Here is a 17,590-nt window from a genome sequence, read left to right as displayed (position 1 = left end):
GGAATGCTTAGACAATGTGTTCGTGCTAAATGCCTGTTGGAAAGTGCATTATGTATTGGTGACCTGATGCCAGGTTTACTGAAGTCATTTCACACGTAGCACTCTAGACGTCTTTTTATCTATTTATATATTTTGGTTACTGAATTTTGATTGCAGCTAAAAGAGAAGACAAAAAGGACGTACTGGATGATCGCTTCAGACAACCCCTCCCAGTCATCAACACCTTGGTGAGGCTAACCCAGAGTCCTTAACCAGTCCTCAGCTCTGCAGGGCTGAATTTTATCACAGGATTCTATCCCCACTCTCGTGACCAGGCCCAGCAGAACCAAAACACAATTTCCCAGAACTCTCAGGTGACTGAAGGACTGTCTAGAAGCCCACTTGCCAGTTAACATCAGGCTATTTTCTTCTGGCCAGATTACAGGCACGTCCTTAGCTTAGAACCTTTGTGGTGAGCATCCCTTTAAAGAGGCCAGCACACAGAAAGCTATGGCCCACAGGTTAGCCTAGAGAGCAGTGAACAGAAGCAGTCAGATGTTTCCAAGGAATATTTCTGTTCAGCTAGGGTAGTTGGATTATTCCATTCTCCAAATCAAGGGTGTCTAGAAAATCAGGATTGGGCTTTCAAATCAGAGAAGAATCTCCTTTGGACCAGCTGGATATACACTAAAAGTTTTTATTTCTTGGCCTTCCTCTAACTAAACCCCATAAAACCCACTTAAGATAATCAGATTAGGTATGTTAGATGGTTGGTTTAACTTACAACTTTATTTGCATTAAATGTATTTCCGTTCTGAGGACATATCCTAATTGATCAGCTTGATTAGACTGAGAAAGTCTCTAGTCTAAACACCTAGTCTAGGGAGTGCCTCACAAAGCATTGTGGTCCCCTTATCTCCATTTATAAATTGCCTCTTAATTTGAATTATTTGGCAACTGGCTAAAAGCATCTGTTCTTTATTGACTTTGATGGATTCAGTTTCAGAGAGTGACCTTTTCTGTCCTTGTTACCAAACTCAAGGGGAGGATACCGTAATGTAACCCTTCTAAACACCAAATATGACCAAAATATTAAAAATTACCAAATTGTAAAATAATCTCCCATGTATATAGATATGTATAGATATGTATATAGATATCTGTATCTATATATGTCTCCATCCTTGAGAAAGCATGAGAATTGAGAGCTTTACGATAATAAGAACGCAAAACTTAAGAAAAAGAAAAAGGCACAGAACTCCAGGGGCAGATGGCAGGAGCAATAGTGACACATTCCTGCACAGGCCCAAGACGCGTGTCTGCTTCTGTGTAATAGCAGCGTCCCTGTGCTTGCCTCCCACCTCTGCCCGTCTCTCCTCCCTCTGCGGCCACCTCCTCCTGCTGCTCCTCCAGTCTCCTCCCTTTGTCTCTGCTACAGAAACTCTCCTGGCCTCGCACCTCCAGTCCCCTCCACTGTGTAGCAGTCTGTCCCACGCCCCCCTGTATCACTCATTAGTCTTTTACTTGCCCCCTTTCCCTTCCCTGCTTCTTCCTCCTCTTCTAGGCCACCGGCACATCTCCCTTGGTCTCCAGAGGATGGCACTGTGGCAAGAGTCAGGCAGGGGCCCAAAGCTGTGGCTGCAGCCAAACCCCAGGCTCTCTGCCCAAGTGTCGACTGGTTGATCAGGTTAGACTTACTGGACATTCTGGAGAGCTTCCCTCTCTGCTGTTTTGTCCTTCCTCCTTGGCACAAACTTACCCTTCCACACACTCTGTTATTTAATCAGAAATCTCTTAACTTGCACTTTGCTCCTTATCGTCTCTCCAAACACATACTTTTCCATATGTTCATATTCTTCTTTCTTCACCTCTCTTCTCCATTCCTTCACTTTCCTATGGCTCTGCCGACCCATCCACGTGTAAGGGCTGACCAGGGACAGGAGGGTAGGAAAGCGAATCACAGGCAACGACGACAACAATTTGTTGAGCACCTACTATGTGCCAGACGTAGCACCAGATGCTGAGAACACTGCAGTGAACAAAATGCTTACCTTCAGGGGAAGCTTACGTTGTAGCAGGAGGAGACAGGCAACAAGTAAGATAAAGAATAAAGCAGGATATCAAATGGTGATAAATGCTCTAGGGAAAAATCAAGTTGGGAAGGAGAGGTGAGGAGTGTATGGGGTGAGAGCTGTGGGTTTGGATAAGTTGTCCAGAGAGGGCCTCACTGAGAAGTTGAAGTTTGAGTAAGGATCAGAAGGAGGTGAAGGAGCGGCCATGAAGATACTTGAGGGAAGAGCGGTCCAGGCAGAGGGAGTGGCGAGTGCCAGGGCCCGGAGGTGAGAGAGGAGGGGCAGTGCTGCTGGGCACAGTGAGCGGGCAGGAAGTGGAGCGGAGGGGGTGCAGGGGGCGACGTGCCGAACAACGTGGAGCCTGTGGACCGCTCTGAGTGAGGGGGCAGCCGCAGACCTGTTTCCACCTGAAGCCCCTTCAGCTTGTTTTTGGAAAGTGCTTTGAGGCCAAGATGATAAAAGCTGTAAAATGGGAAATGTATTGAGCCAGAAGTTGTTCACATCCAACCACAGTTTTTTCTCAGTTTGGAAGTGGTGAGCCCCATCCCCTTTCACCAACGCCTTCTTTGGCAGCAGCCGTTTCTCCTCATTGGCCCCAGAAGAAAGAGGACAGCAGACGGGTTGGTCTGGCCTCTGTCCCCGCCCTGCTCCATCTCTTTGTCTGTGAGGCTGTGAGTGAAGGGAGCCTTGCCTGCCGCCTGCACTGGAGGGATGGCCAAGACACGTGAAAGTTGATCAGTTGGTTGGAGGATGATTCACCTGACCTGTACAAAACCAGATTGGCTTCTGCAGTCTCTCTGCACAGAAATCCAAAAGCTCAGCTGGAATTTCAGTGGCAAGGGAGAGAGTCAGAACGGGAGCTGAGTTCCAGGGTGGGCTGTGGGAGGCAAGCCACTCTGCCCTGACCACGACGGGGGCATGGGGGGTGGTCTTCTTCCACTGCCTCCTGGACAGCAGCAGGCGTGACCTCTAAAGGCTGTGCTGTGTCCTCCAGCGAGTTCTGCAGCCACAGAGCTTCTGCAGTCACACGCAGCAGCCTCCCTGCAGTGCACGGCACCTCACTTCCATGCACCACTCTGCTCGGAGCTGACTGGCCACTTGGGGGTTGGGGAGTTGTCTTCTTAGAACACCGGCTGCTGCACTCTTCCCTGTTGGCGGGGCTCAGGGCTGTGCTCAGCGTACCCCGTGCCTCCAGCAGGTGTAGAGGCAGCGCAGACCTGCACCATCAGCCCTGGAAGGGGCTGCACCCACTTATTTGAAGGGTCATCCCTCTTGTCCCTCCCCAGTGTTCTTCATGCTGACTCAGGTAGGTCCGTACTCCCAGGAAGCTCAGGTATTACCTGCCCCCACCCCCGTGACACTCTGCAGTCCCTGGGGGCATAGAATAGCAAGATCAGTTACTCTGTGTTTCCTTTAGTTTGGAAGGTCATTTTTTACCCATGAACTTGTATGATACAACAACATCGTGGAACAGAGAGGCAAACTATTGTTATTCCCTTTTGGTGGAATTTGGCCCAAGTCTCCTGGGGGGCTTGAGGCAGACTCTTTTGAACATCTCTTGAATCCTAAGGAGCCTCTCCCCCCAAAATTAGTATAGCAGCAAAGCCCTTTCAACTAGAGCACAGCTTGAGAAGCACTCAGGAGCTCATATACACACAGGAGCCCCGGCATGTGGGTCCCACAAAGCAGTCATTGGAACTCTGCTGACACGAGCTGAGGGATGCCGACCCTGTGCTGGCCCCCTGCCCTCAGAGTGCTGAGGAGTGGCAGAGCCCTCAGGTACAGATGCCCTGGCTGCGTGTGTGTGTGTGTGCATGCACGCACAGATTATATGTTTTATGAATTATAACAAATTTAAAGTATATGTAACGAAGAAGAATTCGCAATCTCACCTCCACTCCTACCCCAAGGTTACCACTGACCAGCAGGTGGGTGTATATCCCTCTAGATCTTTCCTTCCTTTCATCCTTTTCCCAAACGAACATGAATATACCTTACTGCTTTCAAAAACAAAAATGGGATTGTCACCATAAAAAGTGTTCCATAGATTTTTTTCTTAGTCACATACCTTGGAGACACTCAGTACTTACAGCCCCCTCTCCCCTGTGATGTGGCATGTCTTCCATTGTATAGATGAACAACAGCTGGTTTAAGCATTTGCCTCTTGATGGTCAGTTGAATTATTTCTAAGTTCCAATGATTCTTCAATGATTCTCGAGCATAACTCTTTGCATACTGAAGTGTTTCTATAGGATAAGTCCTAAAAGGTTGGAAGGCTGGATCCAGAAGATACGAACATTTTCAGTGTTCCTTCCACCAACACGCTTGTGCCGATCTACGTTCCTCCATCCTCAGCTGACACTGCTTTAATAACCATGCAATGCAGGTTCAGTCACCACAGCAAAGTGTTAACACCATTCTCTAAATAATTTCAGGCCCAGGAAATCTTCAGGGGATGGAGTTTTCTGTGTATCAAAACCACCGGTAGGGGCACAATAACACTTTGCAAGTATGCTCACCGGCAGCCAAAGTCCAGCTACAAGTACTCGTCCTGGAGAGAAATCCTGAGCTCCTGCAGGTGTATTCAAAAGAACTGACTAGGCTCTCAGCTCTGAGACTCCGTCCTGAGTGTTAGGGTATGCCTTCTCATGGGATTAGAGGTGTCCCCAGGTTAATGACCACGGTTCCCACACCAGACTCAGGACATCGGGTCTGACGGCCCCTTAAAGTATCAGGTTCATCCTGTAAAACCCAGGATGAATGATTGCTGTAGCTCTACATCACTGTACATCATAATCAGTTAACACTATAAAGAGCTTATTGTGCTCTTCTGTACACTTGACATATATTAATCCACTAAATCCTCACACTGGGCCCATGAGGTAGGTATTATTATTTTTATTAATTTATTTATTAATTTATTTATTTTTGGCTGTGTTGAGTCTTCGTTGCTGCACGCTTTCTCTAGTTGCGTTGAGCGAGGGATACTCTTTGTTGCGGTGCGCGGGCTTCTGATTGTGGTGGCTTCTCGTTGCAGAGCATGGGCTCTAGAGCGCAGGCTCAGTAGTTGTGGTGCATGGGCTTACTTGCTCCGAGGCATTGTAGGATCTTCCCGGACCAGGGCTCAAACCCATGTTCCCTGCACTGGCAGGCGGATTCTTAACCACTGCGCCACCAGGGGAGTCCCGAGGTAGGTATTATTATTATCCCTGTTTTACAGATGGGAAAACTGAGGCACACAAGAGGCTAATTACTTGCTCCAGATTACATAGTTAGTGAGAAGTAGCCAAACCAGTATTTGGACCCAGGCAGTCTGGCTCCCAAGGCTGAGCTTTTAGCCACTGTGCTTTGCTACCCAATAGACACTATATTTCCAAGTGGTAAAAAACTGTTACTATAAGTGAGGATAAAGACAGTGGTTCCCTGCTTGTTCAGATGGACCATGTATGTCAAGATAAACCTCAGCCCTGATTCCCTCCAGATAGTGTCCACGTACATCAAAACCTAACCTCAAACACCAGAACTTGCTATAGATCTTGTTTTTGACCTTGTAGTTTGCCTAGCAGCCGGAGATGAGATTTGCTAAAGCCCCCCAGCCCACCTGCTCCTGTACTTTGGCAGCTTTTGTAAATTGCTCATTGAAAGGCCTATTCTTCTTTCTGGGGGTGGCTAAGGTAGTAGACCCTTGAAGCTGCCGCGCCGTGTGTGGGAACATAGAAAATGTAGTAAGTCTTCCCGTGAACTCCAGTCAGAGCCCAGAAATGTCTCCTTTGAAGGTTTGTTGTTTTTTGTTTGTTTTACCCTTTTACCTCCTGTAAGCAGGGTTTCGGTTCTCAGATTTTGGTATCTCAGAATGATAACAATGGATTGTTTTAATGCGTGTGTATGTATTTCTCACATATATACATTGATAGCTCTATTCCATACCATTCCTTCAGAGAAAAAAATGAGACTGGAATTAATGGCCCTATTTTGCAGAAGGGAAAAATAAGGTCCAGAGAGATAAGTTCTTGCAGATGGGAAGAGACAAAGGGAGAAGCGAGTGAGTGCACTAGAGCAGAGAAACTTCTGACTTCATTTGCTAGTTCTTATAGGAACCAGTTAGCCAGCACCTAACTCCATCTCAGAGATGCAGGGGGGGGGCTGAGGGTGAGAGTTGTTGGTATTATGAGAGGAGGGCAGTTTGCGGGGCAGATTCGGAGCTGCAGGAGCACCCTCTCTGCTGGGGAACTAGGAAGAGCTACTGGGCGTTTAAGTGGTTTATTAAATGATGTAAAATTTAATCTTCACTGTCTGCCTTAAGAGCTAAAACCTGCTCAGAACAGTGCCTGGGTGGGACACATTCACACACCTCTTTATTAGACCACACACCACTTTCCAAACTTCAAAACTTATGGTGACCTTGTTAATCTTAGGGAAGGGCCAGCCTGAAATTAGGCTGTCTTTACTAAAAGAATGGTTGTGCTGATGCTTTGAAGAGCTGGGCATGGGGTGATCCCCCTGCCACTTTCCAAAGAAACTGTATCAGTGCTGTTCAGAGAGTGCAAAGAACAAGGCTCCAGCATCAGCCATGTGGGTGTTTCTCTGTGGCCAAGGCCAGGACCATGTGAGAGAGAGTCATGGAGACTCCATGCCCCAAAAGAGAGCAGCCCATATCCACTACCCTAACCCATCCTCTAGGTAGGAAAAGTCCTCAGTGTGCAGAAGTCCTGTCCTTTGTAAAACAAAAACTAATCCTAGTTGTTTTTGGCAACTCTCTCCTCTGTGGCTTTCCCCCAGTTCTTCTGGAAAAAGCAGGCAGCACCTTTGCCAACTAAAAGATTATATCAACCCAATTCCAGGTAGATCCGGAGATCTGGGAGTGGCGTGCCCAGCTGGTCCTGTCTGCCCGCCTCTGTTTCTCCTTGGCTCTCCCTCCTAATTTCCACCTCATATCAGCGTCTGTTCTCCTTTTTCTTTTTTTTCCTTCTGGCTTAGTAGCTCATTGGTTCATTGTTAAGTTTTTAAGGTCACTTAATTCAAACAAGTGTGGCAGGCATGGTGCTGGAGGAAAATGGATAGATACTTGTACGCTCTGGAGCTCACCTCTGGGACTGGCTGGCTGGCTGCTGTCCTCCCAGTGCCAGAAATGCACTTGCAAACCCAGCTGAGGAGAATCCTCAGGATGCGTCCTCACTGCTGGCTGTGTAATAGAGTCTCCTAGGGAATTAAATAAAAAATTCAAGCCTGGGGCTCACCCCCAGTGATTGTGACTAAATCGATCTGGGATAGGGTCCAGGCATTAGTGTTTTTCAGAAAGCTTCCCAGGTTTTAAAAGTCTAACGTGCAGCAGCCAGACGTGAGAACCACTACATTAGCTTATCTGGTGAGAAAAGAGGAGAGAGAGAGAGTGAGTTAGGGGGGGTGTCCTAACAAAAAAAATCTGAGAGTGGGACATATTTTGGGGGGTCTCTCCCCATGAAGGAGCTGATGGGGACTGCCTCTACCCTCAGCTCTTCTCTAATTGCTTTTATGGAGGATCCAGCTTCGGACCTCCTCTGTGACAGTGACTAACAGTGTCTTTAATCAAGAACAAGGACATGAAGCAGAAGCGCCAGCACATTTAAGAACTGTGGTTGATGTTATTGTAATGAAGCCAAATGAATTTGGAACAAGGTTACCTTAAGTGGTTTTGTTCTTCTCCTGCTGATCCTGCAACTGGGGCTGTAGGCTGGGATTGCATCCCGCTGAAGTCCGGGAAAGTGAGTGTGCGCTTGTGTAATGAGCAAGTACGCGTGTGTCCGTTCTGTGTACAGTATGTTACGTGCACGTATGGGTGTGGACGTACCCATCGGTACTGGCATGGGGGTAGGTTTACAGCACCCAGAGGAGACAGCCTCTCCCCGGGCAGGAGTGCAATGCTGTTGACATCATCATTCTTGGAAATACTTTTTTTCAGGAAAAGCATCCTTTCAGGGTACTACTAGAGCCCACATTAAGTGCACCTGCCTCCCTTCCCCAGGATCACCGTGACCCTGGATGAGGGGCTGAGTGGGGGCTGACACCAGCTGGGCTGTGCCAGGCAAGCCGTGTGCCCTGGCTCTGGGCTGTGTTGCCAGGAGGAAGGAAGAAGGAGTCTTTTTATAATTTACTCAGAGCTGCTGGGTGAGCAGGCACAGCTCTACATACTCCCCTTTTCCCTGCAAAAATTCTCTCAAAGGAACAGTGGGAGGGATTTAAATAAAGCAAAGTACTGGAGTTTTGGCTACCACTAATCCTATATCCTGGCCCTCCCAACTTTCCTGCTTTCTTAGCAGACGGAGGTTGCCAGACTTTTTCACATGAGCCCACGTATGATATGGGCTGTATCCCACCCAGCGCTAGTTTAGAAGGAAATTCTGTGAATTTACAATTCATATCATTTTAAAATAATCTTTTTATTACAAGACTATTATACTTATTTATAGAATGTTTGGAGAATACAGAGAAAAGGGCAAAGAGAAAAAATTCATTGTTCTACCACCCAAACAAACCTGATCTTAATATCTGGGTGAATTTCTCTCCTGCCCTTTAATTCATAGGATTCAAAAGAAAACAACGTAAATGTAGTCATTCATACATGACAATTTTTGTATCCTGCCTTTTTTCCTTAACATTGCATTATAAGCATTTTTGCCTATTCCTACATTCTCTTCCCGAACATTACATTATATTTAGTAGCTGCACAATATTCTGCCAAGAAGGTAGGTTATGGTTTAAAATCGCCTTCTGGATTTCTTTCTGTATTCACCTGGGGGAGGGAGAGGAAGGAAAGATGGCCAGGAAGAGCTTTTTCTGTTCAGGATTTCAAGAAAGCATCTCCAGGTCTGGCTTGACACTTGGTTATCGTTCTGTGTGCCCTTCTAATCCTGACCTTCAAGCCAGCATAAAAGAACCTAGCCCCTTAGTAGGAGCTGGCAGCTCTGCCTCCAGCAGAGCAGAGGCCCTTTATTTTGAAATGAAAATGACTCTTCTATCCACGGAGGGAGACTGGAGTTAAAATCTAACCATTGTAACTGCAGGACAGAAAATCCTTAAGCCTGCTTCTTCAAACGTAGCACCTAGAAATGGTACTGATTACAGAGTACTTGTCGGTAAGAGGGAAGAGTTATGAAGGGATAACTTTGCTTGGTAGTAGCTGCCTTGCCGCTGTCAAGGCACACGTTTTCCACTTGGAATTATGTATGAACTAGTGTGGCAGATTATTAGGCTGCCTTGAGGAGGAGGCCCTGTGTAGTCAGCTGGGGGGCATAACCAGCTACTCTTTGGGGGCCAATTTAAATTCACCTTCATTACCTTCAAGAGGTTTTGATTGTGGTCAGCCCAGAGGAAGTGGATGGGATGAAGCCTGGAGGGACTGGGGGAGACCTGGTGGCTTGGCTGCCATCCCCCATTCTGCTTGGCTTCGCTAGAGGCTGTGGGCTGGATGCCAGGGTGGAGCACTAAAGCGTGAGGTCAGAGGGGGAGGGGGCAGCCTGTGGAGCGAGACCATCCCTCCGCCCCTCCCCCACCCAGTCATTCACTAGGCTACCAGCAGAGCAAAGCAACTCCTGGTTACTGGCTGGCAGGGTTGTCCCGCAGCTTCAAGCACGAGTGATGACAAGAGGGATCGAATGGCAGGCTTCTATTGGCACAAAGGTATTTGGGTATTTCATGGGTTTGGATTTGAAAATTAGTTGAAAGGTGAAATATGTGTTTGTGGTACTGTCAGCTCCAGTCATCTCAAAACCTCCAGAGCTTTGAGAATGGCCCCCTCCACCCTCCGAACTGTAGAAGTCTCTTTTCCTTGATTATTCCTCCACCTGTACTCTCGCTTGTGCCCAAGATAGTTGGCACTGCCTGCCCTCACCTCCACTTCCTGAGGGCAGCACCAACAATTCTCACAGCTGCCCTTTCTCACCCCTTTTTTGTGGTTTATCTGCCTCCTAACAGGTCTCCTACCCCATTCCTAGTCCTTACCCCAAAACACCACTGGCTCAGCCATCCCCAAACAATACTTACAGCCTCTTACTACCTTGCTCTGACAACTTCAATATTCTCTGTTACCTACTGGATAAAATCCAAACTCCTTATTCAGTCATCCAAGGCCTTCCAGAATCCATCCCTAGCTTCCTTCTTCTCTGCAGCTAGACTTTATCAGGCACTTTCTACAGAGCAGGCACCGTTGCAACTTCTTCAGTGTAAATTTCTTGTTTCATCCAGACCTCTCTTTTGCTGGCCTTCAAACACACCTCACCCATTCCTCTACCTACTCTTGTTCGTAAGCTTTGTTTCCTGTCTAGAATGCTCTTGTCTCTCTACACAGTCAGCTCAAGTCCTCCATGAAACTGCCCAGCCCATACCAGCTCACAGAGATCTCTTTCCCGAAATCTTCAAACTCTTGCAGTTGGATTCTCTCATCAACATTATAAACTTTCTTGTACGGTGACTTAATTTTTCAAGTGTATTTTTCTTCAAAACGGATAACCATCTAGATGGCAGGGACCAGCCTGAGACTTTGCAGTGCCAAAGCATCCTTCTCTGCTCGGATCAGGTCGTCAGTGTTCAGTAAATGAATGTTGAAATGCCGCATGAATCTTCTGCTACAGAGCTGAATAGGAGGCTTACCCTCTGGAACCTGTGTAAAAGCCAATTCAGCAACCTCTGAATTCACATTTTTAAGTAATTGGGTATGGAATTAGTCCTATTTCTGAATCCCCAGTGGTAAGCAGAGATAAACGTGAGCTTTATTGTATCAGACCCTTAAGGATTCCCCTACCCATCTCCCCCTGAAGAGATGAATGCAAATAGGTCACGGCAAAGTGGATGTTAATTACAGGCAAATCCTGCCGGGCCACAAAGGTAAAGACTCTCCAAGCTGCCTGATAACACCAGGTTGCTGGCCCTGCAGACCAGAAAAAGATAATTTGCTCCCCGGGGGAAGCCATTTAGGGGGCCAAGGCAATTGATATGGGCAGAGTGTTTACTGTTCTCATAATGTTGCATCTGGACCTGCCTTTCATTTCGGAGGTTTTAACTGACTAGTGAGGTTGTGCTGTACCAGCGCAACCCTGGAACCAGCTGCGTGAGACAGGCACTAAGCCTGTGGGACAAATTTGGAGCCTTAGAAATTAACTAGGCATGAGATGATCCTGGAGCAGCCCCAGGAAACTTGCACCCAAGATGTCATGTTGCTGTGTTGCTGAGGGCAGACGGGACCTTTCCAAACTGGCTGCTCCGTTCCTAAAGAGTCTAAACAGGTCACTTGCAAGTAGCCAGTTGGTTGGATCTGACTCACAGACACATTTGGCCTGGCCTGTGGAGTGTTTTTTAACGTTTGAATTAGTAGCTAACACTTTAATATGAGGAGATTTCACGTAAAAATCTGGATTTCTGGCTTCTCAACAACAGAGCACCTGGCCACGCTGGGCCCTCCCTCTCAAAGGGACATCTCCTTTAAATGGGACCTTGGCTCCCCACCAGGCCGATGCACTCATCTTTGTTGCCGCCCAGCCCCTGCTTGTTTCCCCTGTTCTAAAATTTTGCAGATGGCAAATTTGGGTGGGAGGTAGAATCAGATAGCTCCTCCAGTCTCTGGCAACTCCAGGCTCTGTGATGCTCCTGGATGTAGAGGCAGTGGCCTAGAGCTCAAGGAGTCCGTAATGCAATTGAGACAAGGCATTTTTCCTGAACACTGATCTCTGAACTTCCTGTCACCAAGTGTCACATCCTAGAGGGATAGGCATGTAGAATCCATAGCATCAGCAAGCAGATGCCATTCTCTGGTTGAAGTTGGCTGCAGTTAACCTTTACTGAGCACTTACTGTCAGTCAGTCGCTTCAGTCCTTGTGACATCCATGTCAGGTAGATACTCAATCCCATTTCTGGGATGAAGACACTGAGGTTAGTGCCACACGGCTAGGGGCAGAACTGACTCCAGAGTCGTCCTCTTAACCAAGGGCTTCTCTCTCCACCTGTGCCTTGTTTGCTCTTAATAGGGCCCATCTGAGGTTCAAAACACATTCCCATCGCGAATACTAGTTTTAAAAAGCACACGTTTAAACCATGTAGCATATTAGTGATGATTTTCTCAAGCAAAAGCCAGAAGTGATTTGGTTTATGTAACACAAGATGCGGGGCGGGTGGGGGAGGGCAGTGGAGGAGGTGTGCCAGGGGTCTGCTTGCCTGGGCGACTGAGGGGTGAGCTCTGTGGCCCAGAGTGAGTCAGGGTGAGCCCCTAAGACTTCTGAGAGGAGCAGCTTACAGATTGCAACTCAGGTTCCTATAAATTTGTTGCAGCTTGGAAAAAGTGATGGAAATTGTCCCAGGTGTATCTGGAAGATATGTAAATTCATTTTTTATTAGTCTTCAATTATAATACCTCCAAGATTTTCTGAGATTTAGAAACCCAGCGTGTTCAGCTCGTTCTGAACTAACTTCCTCTGCTAAGAACTCCCCACCTCCCCCCAACCCCATGCGACCTCACCTCACCCAAGTCTAGCACCAGCTTTTGGGAGCTTGGAAGCCTCTGGCGATGAGATCAGTTGGGAATTTAGGAGGTCATGGATGTCGGAAATAAAGGTGTAAAAAGGAGAGGAGAGTTGGTTTTGGCTTTAGGACACTGGAACTTACAAGGTTCTTGCAAAACCATTGCAGCTTTTGAAAAAGCGTTAAAGTCATCAGCGCCCCACTGCGGGATTGAAAGCTAAGCTTGTCACAATTTCACAATTGGTAACACCTTTGACCAGTCTTTTTGTATTTAACAAGTATTCTCTTCTGCGCCTTTTTTTTTTTTTTTTTTTTGCCGGCAGGAAGGTTCTGGGGTCTGGGCTTTAGGGACTACCCTATACAGCGCACAATCCCTCCGCGTGCTGCAGTCGAGGGATTTCTATCCGCTCCCCCGCTTTGCAGAGGAGGGGGCAACTGAGAGTCATAATTTTGGAAGCCCTTATGGGTTACACTGAAGTTAACTACGCTTCAGGTTCTAGGTTGAGCACAATGACCACCTCCCCCTGGGCAGTTGGTCCCGGAACGAGAGCGGCGGAGGGGGAACCCATTTTCGGAGGGTGCGGAGATTCTTGAGTCTTTGCGAACTGGAGTAGCCGCGTGCACTCGGGAGCCTGCGTCCAACCGCGCGCCGGCCGCGTGGGGCTACCTCTGGCCGAGCCGGGAAGGAGGTGCTACCTCGCGGCCCTCGGGGGAGCCCTCCCACTCTTCCCAACTTTCCCGGCCCCAGGGCCGGAGGAGGGCGCCTCTCCCGGCGGGGACGCGCTAGGTACTTAAAGGCGGCTCGGCGGGGCCGGAGCTCTTCAGTCGGAGCGCGCGGTGGCGGCGGCGCACGGTGGAGCGAGGCGCGGCGGCGAGGAGCGGGAGGAGGGGCATGGAGCAGCCGCGGGCCTGCTAAGCACCGGAGCGCGGGCAGCCGGCGGCACGGTGAGCGCAGGCCCGGCCGGCCGGCCGGCTGCCTCGGAGGGGCGGGCCGCGCGGGGTACCCGGGCGCGCCGGGCTCCAGGGGTGCCTCTTGCTGAGCCCCGCGGACCCCGCCGGCTCCCGGGGCCGTGCGGGCGCGGCGTCCAGCGCCGGGAGGCGGGCTGAGGGCTGCGGCATCTCCAAGCTTCCCGGCTCCCGTTCCTGCAGCCCCCTCCCCGCTGACCCCTCCTCCCTTTCTTCCTCCATCCTCTCCTTCTCCAGCCTCTCCTCCCTTCCTCCCTTGTGGCTCCTGGTTTGTGAATGGCTTGGGAGGCGGGCGACGGTGAGGGGCATGAGGCTGGCTGGAGTCTCTCCCTGCCCCAGGCCCGCCCAGGGGTTCGCACCTGTCCAGGCACCAAGATGCTTGGCGCCCGGGTTTTTGCGGGTCAGCCGGGCCACGGCCGCACGTACTCGCGGCCTGGGCTCCCCTTCCCTTGCGGGCTCGGAGGGGCCGGGAGGGCGGCCGGGCGCAAAGGAAAGAGCCCCTACCCCGCGCGCAAGTTTCCACCCCGACGCGTGTGGGCCCCGCAGCAGGGCGCACCTGTCAGCTGGAGAGGCTGCAGACTGGGCAGCCCCGCAAAGTGTCGGGAGTAGATTGGCGGCGTGCATCCTTGTCTGGGGTTTTCCTCTTTCCGTCATCTCTGGGGGTGGGGAGAGGGCTTAGGGAGCGCCCCCAACCTCTTGCCCTTGAAGCCGGGGTGCGCGTTAGCCTACCGGGGCCGAGCTCTCGTTGATCCCTTCCGAGCGAAGGGTATGGGGGGCAAGAGGCTCCCTCCGCCGGCTTGGGGGTGACACGGCCCCCTGTCTGGGCAGGGCCACCTGAGGCAGAGCCCCGCACCAGCGCCTGATTGCACGTGGGGTCTCCAGCTGCGGGACCTTCTTGGGTCCTCTGTGGCGTAGGGGTGCCGAGGTAATGTCTCCACTTCCTGAGCAGGGGAGGAGGGTGTCCCGCCTGGGAAAGGAGGGGGCCGGCGACACCGGGGACGCCGTCTTTGTCTGCAGGCACACTTTGCCAAGGTAGCTGGGGCCCCCGAGGAGATGAGTGAGGCCTGGGTCGACTGATTCCTTGGGTTTTCCGTTCCTTCCAGGCTGGGTCGTGGGAAACCCGCACGTGGGTGTGGCCGGCACCGCCTTCGCCAGAAGGCGAGGCTCTGGCGTGGGCGAGAAGCCTGGCCAGTGTCTTCCCGGCTGCGTTAACCTGGTGGGCACCGCCTCCGGCACTGCACCGAGGCGGGGCGCCAGCGCCCGGCAGGTCGCTGGGTTGGCCTCGGCGCCCCCTGCCCTTTCCCAGAGCGCAGGCGGGCAGTAGTGCCCGCAGCGCCCCCATGGCATGCGAGCTCTAGAGGGGGCGGGGGCGCTCCTGGGCGGTGGATGCAGGGCCTAGGGACCCCTGGGCCGCAAGCGCGGGCGACGGCCGCGGGCTGGGGGGGGGGGGGGGGGGGGGGGGGAGAGAAGGAAGGACGGGAGTCCTGCAGAGGAAGTACGCGGCAGGCTCCCCGGGATGGCGGGGCAGAGCGCCCGGAGGCCGCGCTTCCCGGAGAGGCGAGGCTGCCAACAGTACTTTCCGGACCGAAGCTGCTGGAATGCTGAGGCCTGAGTCTCCGGCTTATTGAGGCACTAACTGCGTGTTCCTCACCCCTCCTATGTGAGAGGTGGCAGGGGAGCAGACCCCCGGCAAGAAAGTGTGTTTGTGTTGAGGTGGGGGTCAGGAGTTGGGTTTAGTGAGACGTAGACTTGGAGCAAGCTTGGAAGTGAGACCTCATTGTCTGTAAAGGGTGGGTGGTGGTGGTGGTGGAGGAAACAGGATTCTCCAGATCAGGCAGGTGGCAAGGAGGGGAGATGGGGAGAAGGCCTCAGAATGGAGGGCAGGGAGCTGGCCTCATCAGCCGTCTCCCATCCGCATCCACCTCCCGACTTGGGTAATCTTTCAGGGCTACTAATCAGTAAAATGATTTACCTGAGACCTATGGAGCAAGAAACCATTGGAATCCCTCCTGAGGGGGATGCTAAGTCCCAGAGAATTTGGGCAAGGTCAGGCAGCCAGGAGGTAGTAGAGCTATCTCAAGCACAAGACTTCTGGTTCCGAGTGCTAGGCTCTTTTCATTAAAAAAGCTATTTCCAATTGGGCAGATGCTAGAAGCCCTGACTTGGTTGCAAACAAAACCTGGCAGCATTTCCAGGAGTGGTGCGGCAGGGGGACGTGGACAGAGATTCTATGTGGGCGCTAGGACCAAGTAGATGGGGTTTCCCAGGCAGCCACCCCTCCCAGGCTGCTGCAGTGGTGGCTGCAGTTCCCTCTGGTGCCCCAGTGCTGGGCTTCCAGGACGGCCGTCCACACCCCAGCGCTCATTTCCTCTTCTCAACCTTGTCTGCTTTTCCTGATTGCTTTCCCTTTCTTCCCTGCCTCTCAAATGAGAAAAAGATGAGAAAGCAGAGAACATAGAGAAAGTTTCTCTTACCAATTTAGCTGTTTTGAGAAAGGGAAGCTGTTTCCTTCTTTTTTTCCTCTGGCATCTCTTTGTTTCCTATCTTTTCCTTCCCCACTTTCTTCATGGGCCTCATTGGTGTAATCCCCTAGTGGGTATAGGCCAGGTAGAGGCTGCCTACCTGCCCCTGCCCCCCCACCCGCCGCATCCTTCTTCCTGGCCCCTCAGGTGCTCAGAGCTTCCTCTGGCCTCAGGCTCACCCCTACTGAAGCTTGCCTATGAGAGCTTTGGGTCAGGCAGATCCCAGTTCTGCCACCAGCTAGGTATCACACAGCTCTCTCTGGCTTTGGTTTGTCTAACAATAATAAATGCTACTTTAAGTGCTTTACATATGTAACCCATTTAATCCTTAAAGATGCTAGGAAGTTAGTGCTGCAGCCCACATTTTACAGATGAATTAACTAAGGGGTAGAACACAGTCACACAGATAGTGTCAGAGCTGGGATTTGAACACCAGTAGTCTGGCTTCTGAGTCTACAGTCTTAGTCATGCTCAATAAATGGTAATTGTTTTTATTAGTGGGTCATTTTCCCGGTTCTGGGCCAGGCCCAGAGAAAATGCCCCCACTGCCATTGACCAGGGATGCTGCCTCCGCCTGACCCACATCTCCCACCTTCTCCCACCAGATGCCGGTGCAGCTGACAACAGCCCTTCGTGTGGTGGGCACCAGCCTGTTTGCCCTGGCAGTGCTGGGTGGCATCCTGGCAGCTTATGTGACAGGCTACCAGTTCATCCACACAGAAAAACACTACCTGTCCTTCGGGCTGTACGGTGCCATCCTGGGTCTGCACCTGCTCATCCAGAGCCTGTTTGCCTTCCTGGAGCACCGGCGCATGCGGCGGGCAGGCCGGCCACTGAAGCTGCCCTCCCCGCTGCGGCGCTCTGTGGCGCTCTGCATCGCTGCATACCAGGAGGACCCCGACTACTTGCGCAAGTGCCTGCGCTCAGCCCAGCGCATCGCCTTCCCCGACCTCAAGGTGGTCATGGTGGTGGATGGCAATCGCCAGGAGGATGCCTACATGCTGGACATCTTCCATGAGGTGCTAGGTGGCACCGAGCAAGCCGGCTTCTTTGTGTGGCGCAGCAACTTCCATGAGGCGGGTGAGGGTGAGACGGAGGCCAGCCTTCAGGAGGGCATGGACCGCGTGCGCAACGTGGTGCAGGCCAGCACCTTCTCATGCATCATGCAGAAGTGGGGAGGCAAGCGAGAGGTCATGTACACGGCCTTCAAGGCTCTTGGTGATTCAGTGGACTACATCCAGGTAAGCGTGCCTCCCTAGGTGTATGTGGACATGTGGATGTGTCCAGCCAGGCAGGCATACTCTCCTGGGGACTTTTAGGTCCAGTCTAGGTCCTTTGTGTTGTGCACATTCCTCCTCTGCACTTAAGAAGGCAGTAGGCACCATGGTTCTCAACAGCAGTCCTGGGGTTAAAAAGACCTGGGAGGGAATCCTGGTTCTGCTGTTACTTAGCTCTGTGACTCTGGGCAGTTCTATGGATTGGTAGCCCAATAATAGCAAACAGGTGTAAAGTGTATAGCATTTACTTATACCAGACACTGTTGTAGGCACTTCATACATTTTAGTT

The 17,590-nt window shown here is 51.1% G+C and overlaps 1 protein-coding gene across 10 annotated transcripts in view; it reads left to right on the top strand.

The window, feature by feature from the left end:
* The window catches only part of HAS3 (hyaluronan synthase 3), a 198,238-nt gene that overhangs the window by 173,043 nt on the left and 7,605 nt on the right, over positions 1-17,590 (top strand). For 7 of the 10 annotated variants that reach the window (XM_019935618.3, XM_073796869.1, XM_019935617.3 and 4 more), the window contains one exon: positions 16,630-17,265. In XM_019935618.3, the coding sequence (XP_019791177.1) occupies positions 16,630-17,265 (636 nt within the window). Of the gene's footprint in view, positions 1-156; positions 5,242-12,217; positions 13,482-16,629; positions 17,266-17,590 lie in introns of those variants that run through there. The other 3 variants (XM_019935622.3, XM_073796871.1, XM_033844782.2) reach the window with 3 other exon arrangements.

This window comes from Tursiops truncatus, chromosome 19, assembly GCF_011762595.2.
Source record: "Tursiops truncatus isolate mTurTru1 chromosome 19, mTurTru1.mat.Y, whole genome shotgun sequence".
In the NCBI taxonomy this organism is placed as follows: domain Eukaryota; kingdom Metazoa; phylum Chordata; class Mammalia; order Artiodactyla; family Delphinidae; genus Tursiops; species Tursiops truncatus.
This window is presented reverse-complemented; position numbering and strand designations above follow the sequence as displayed.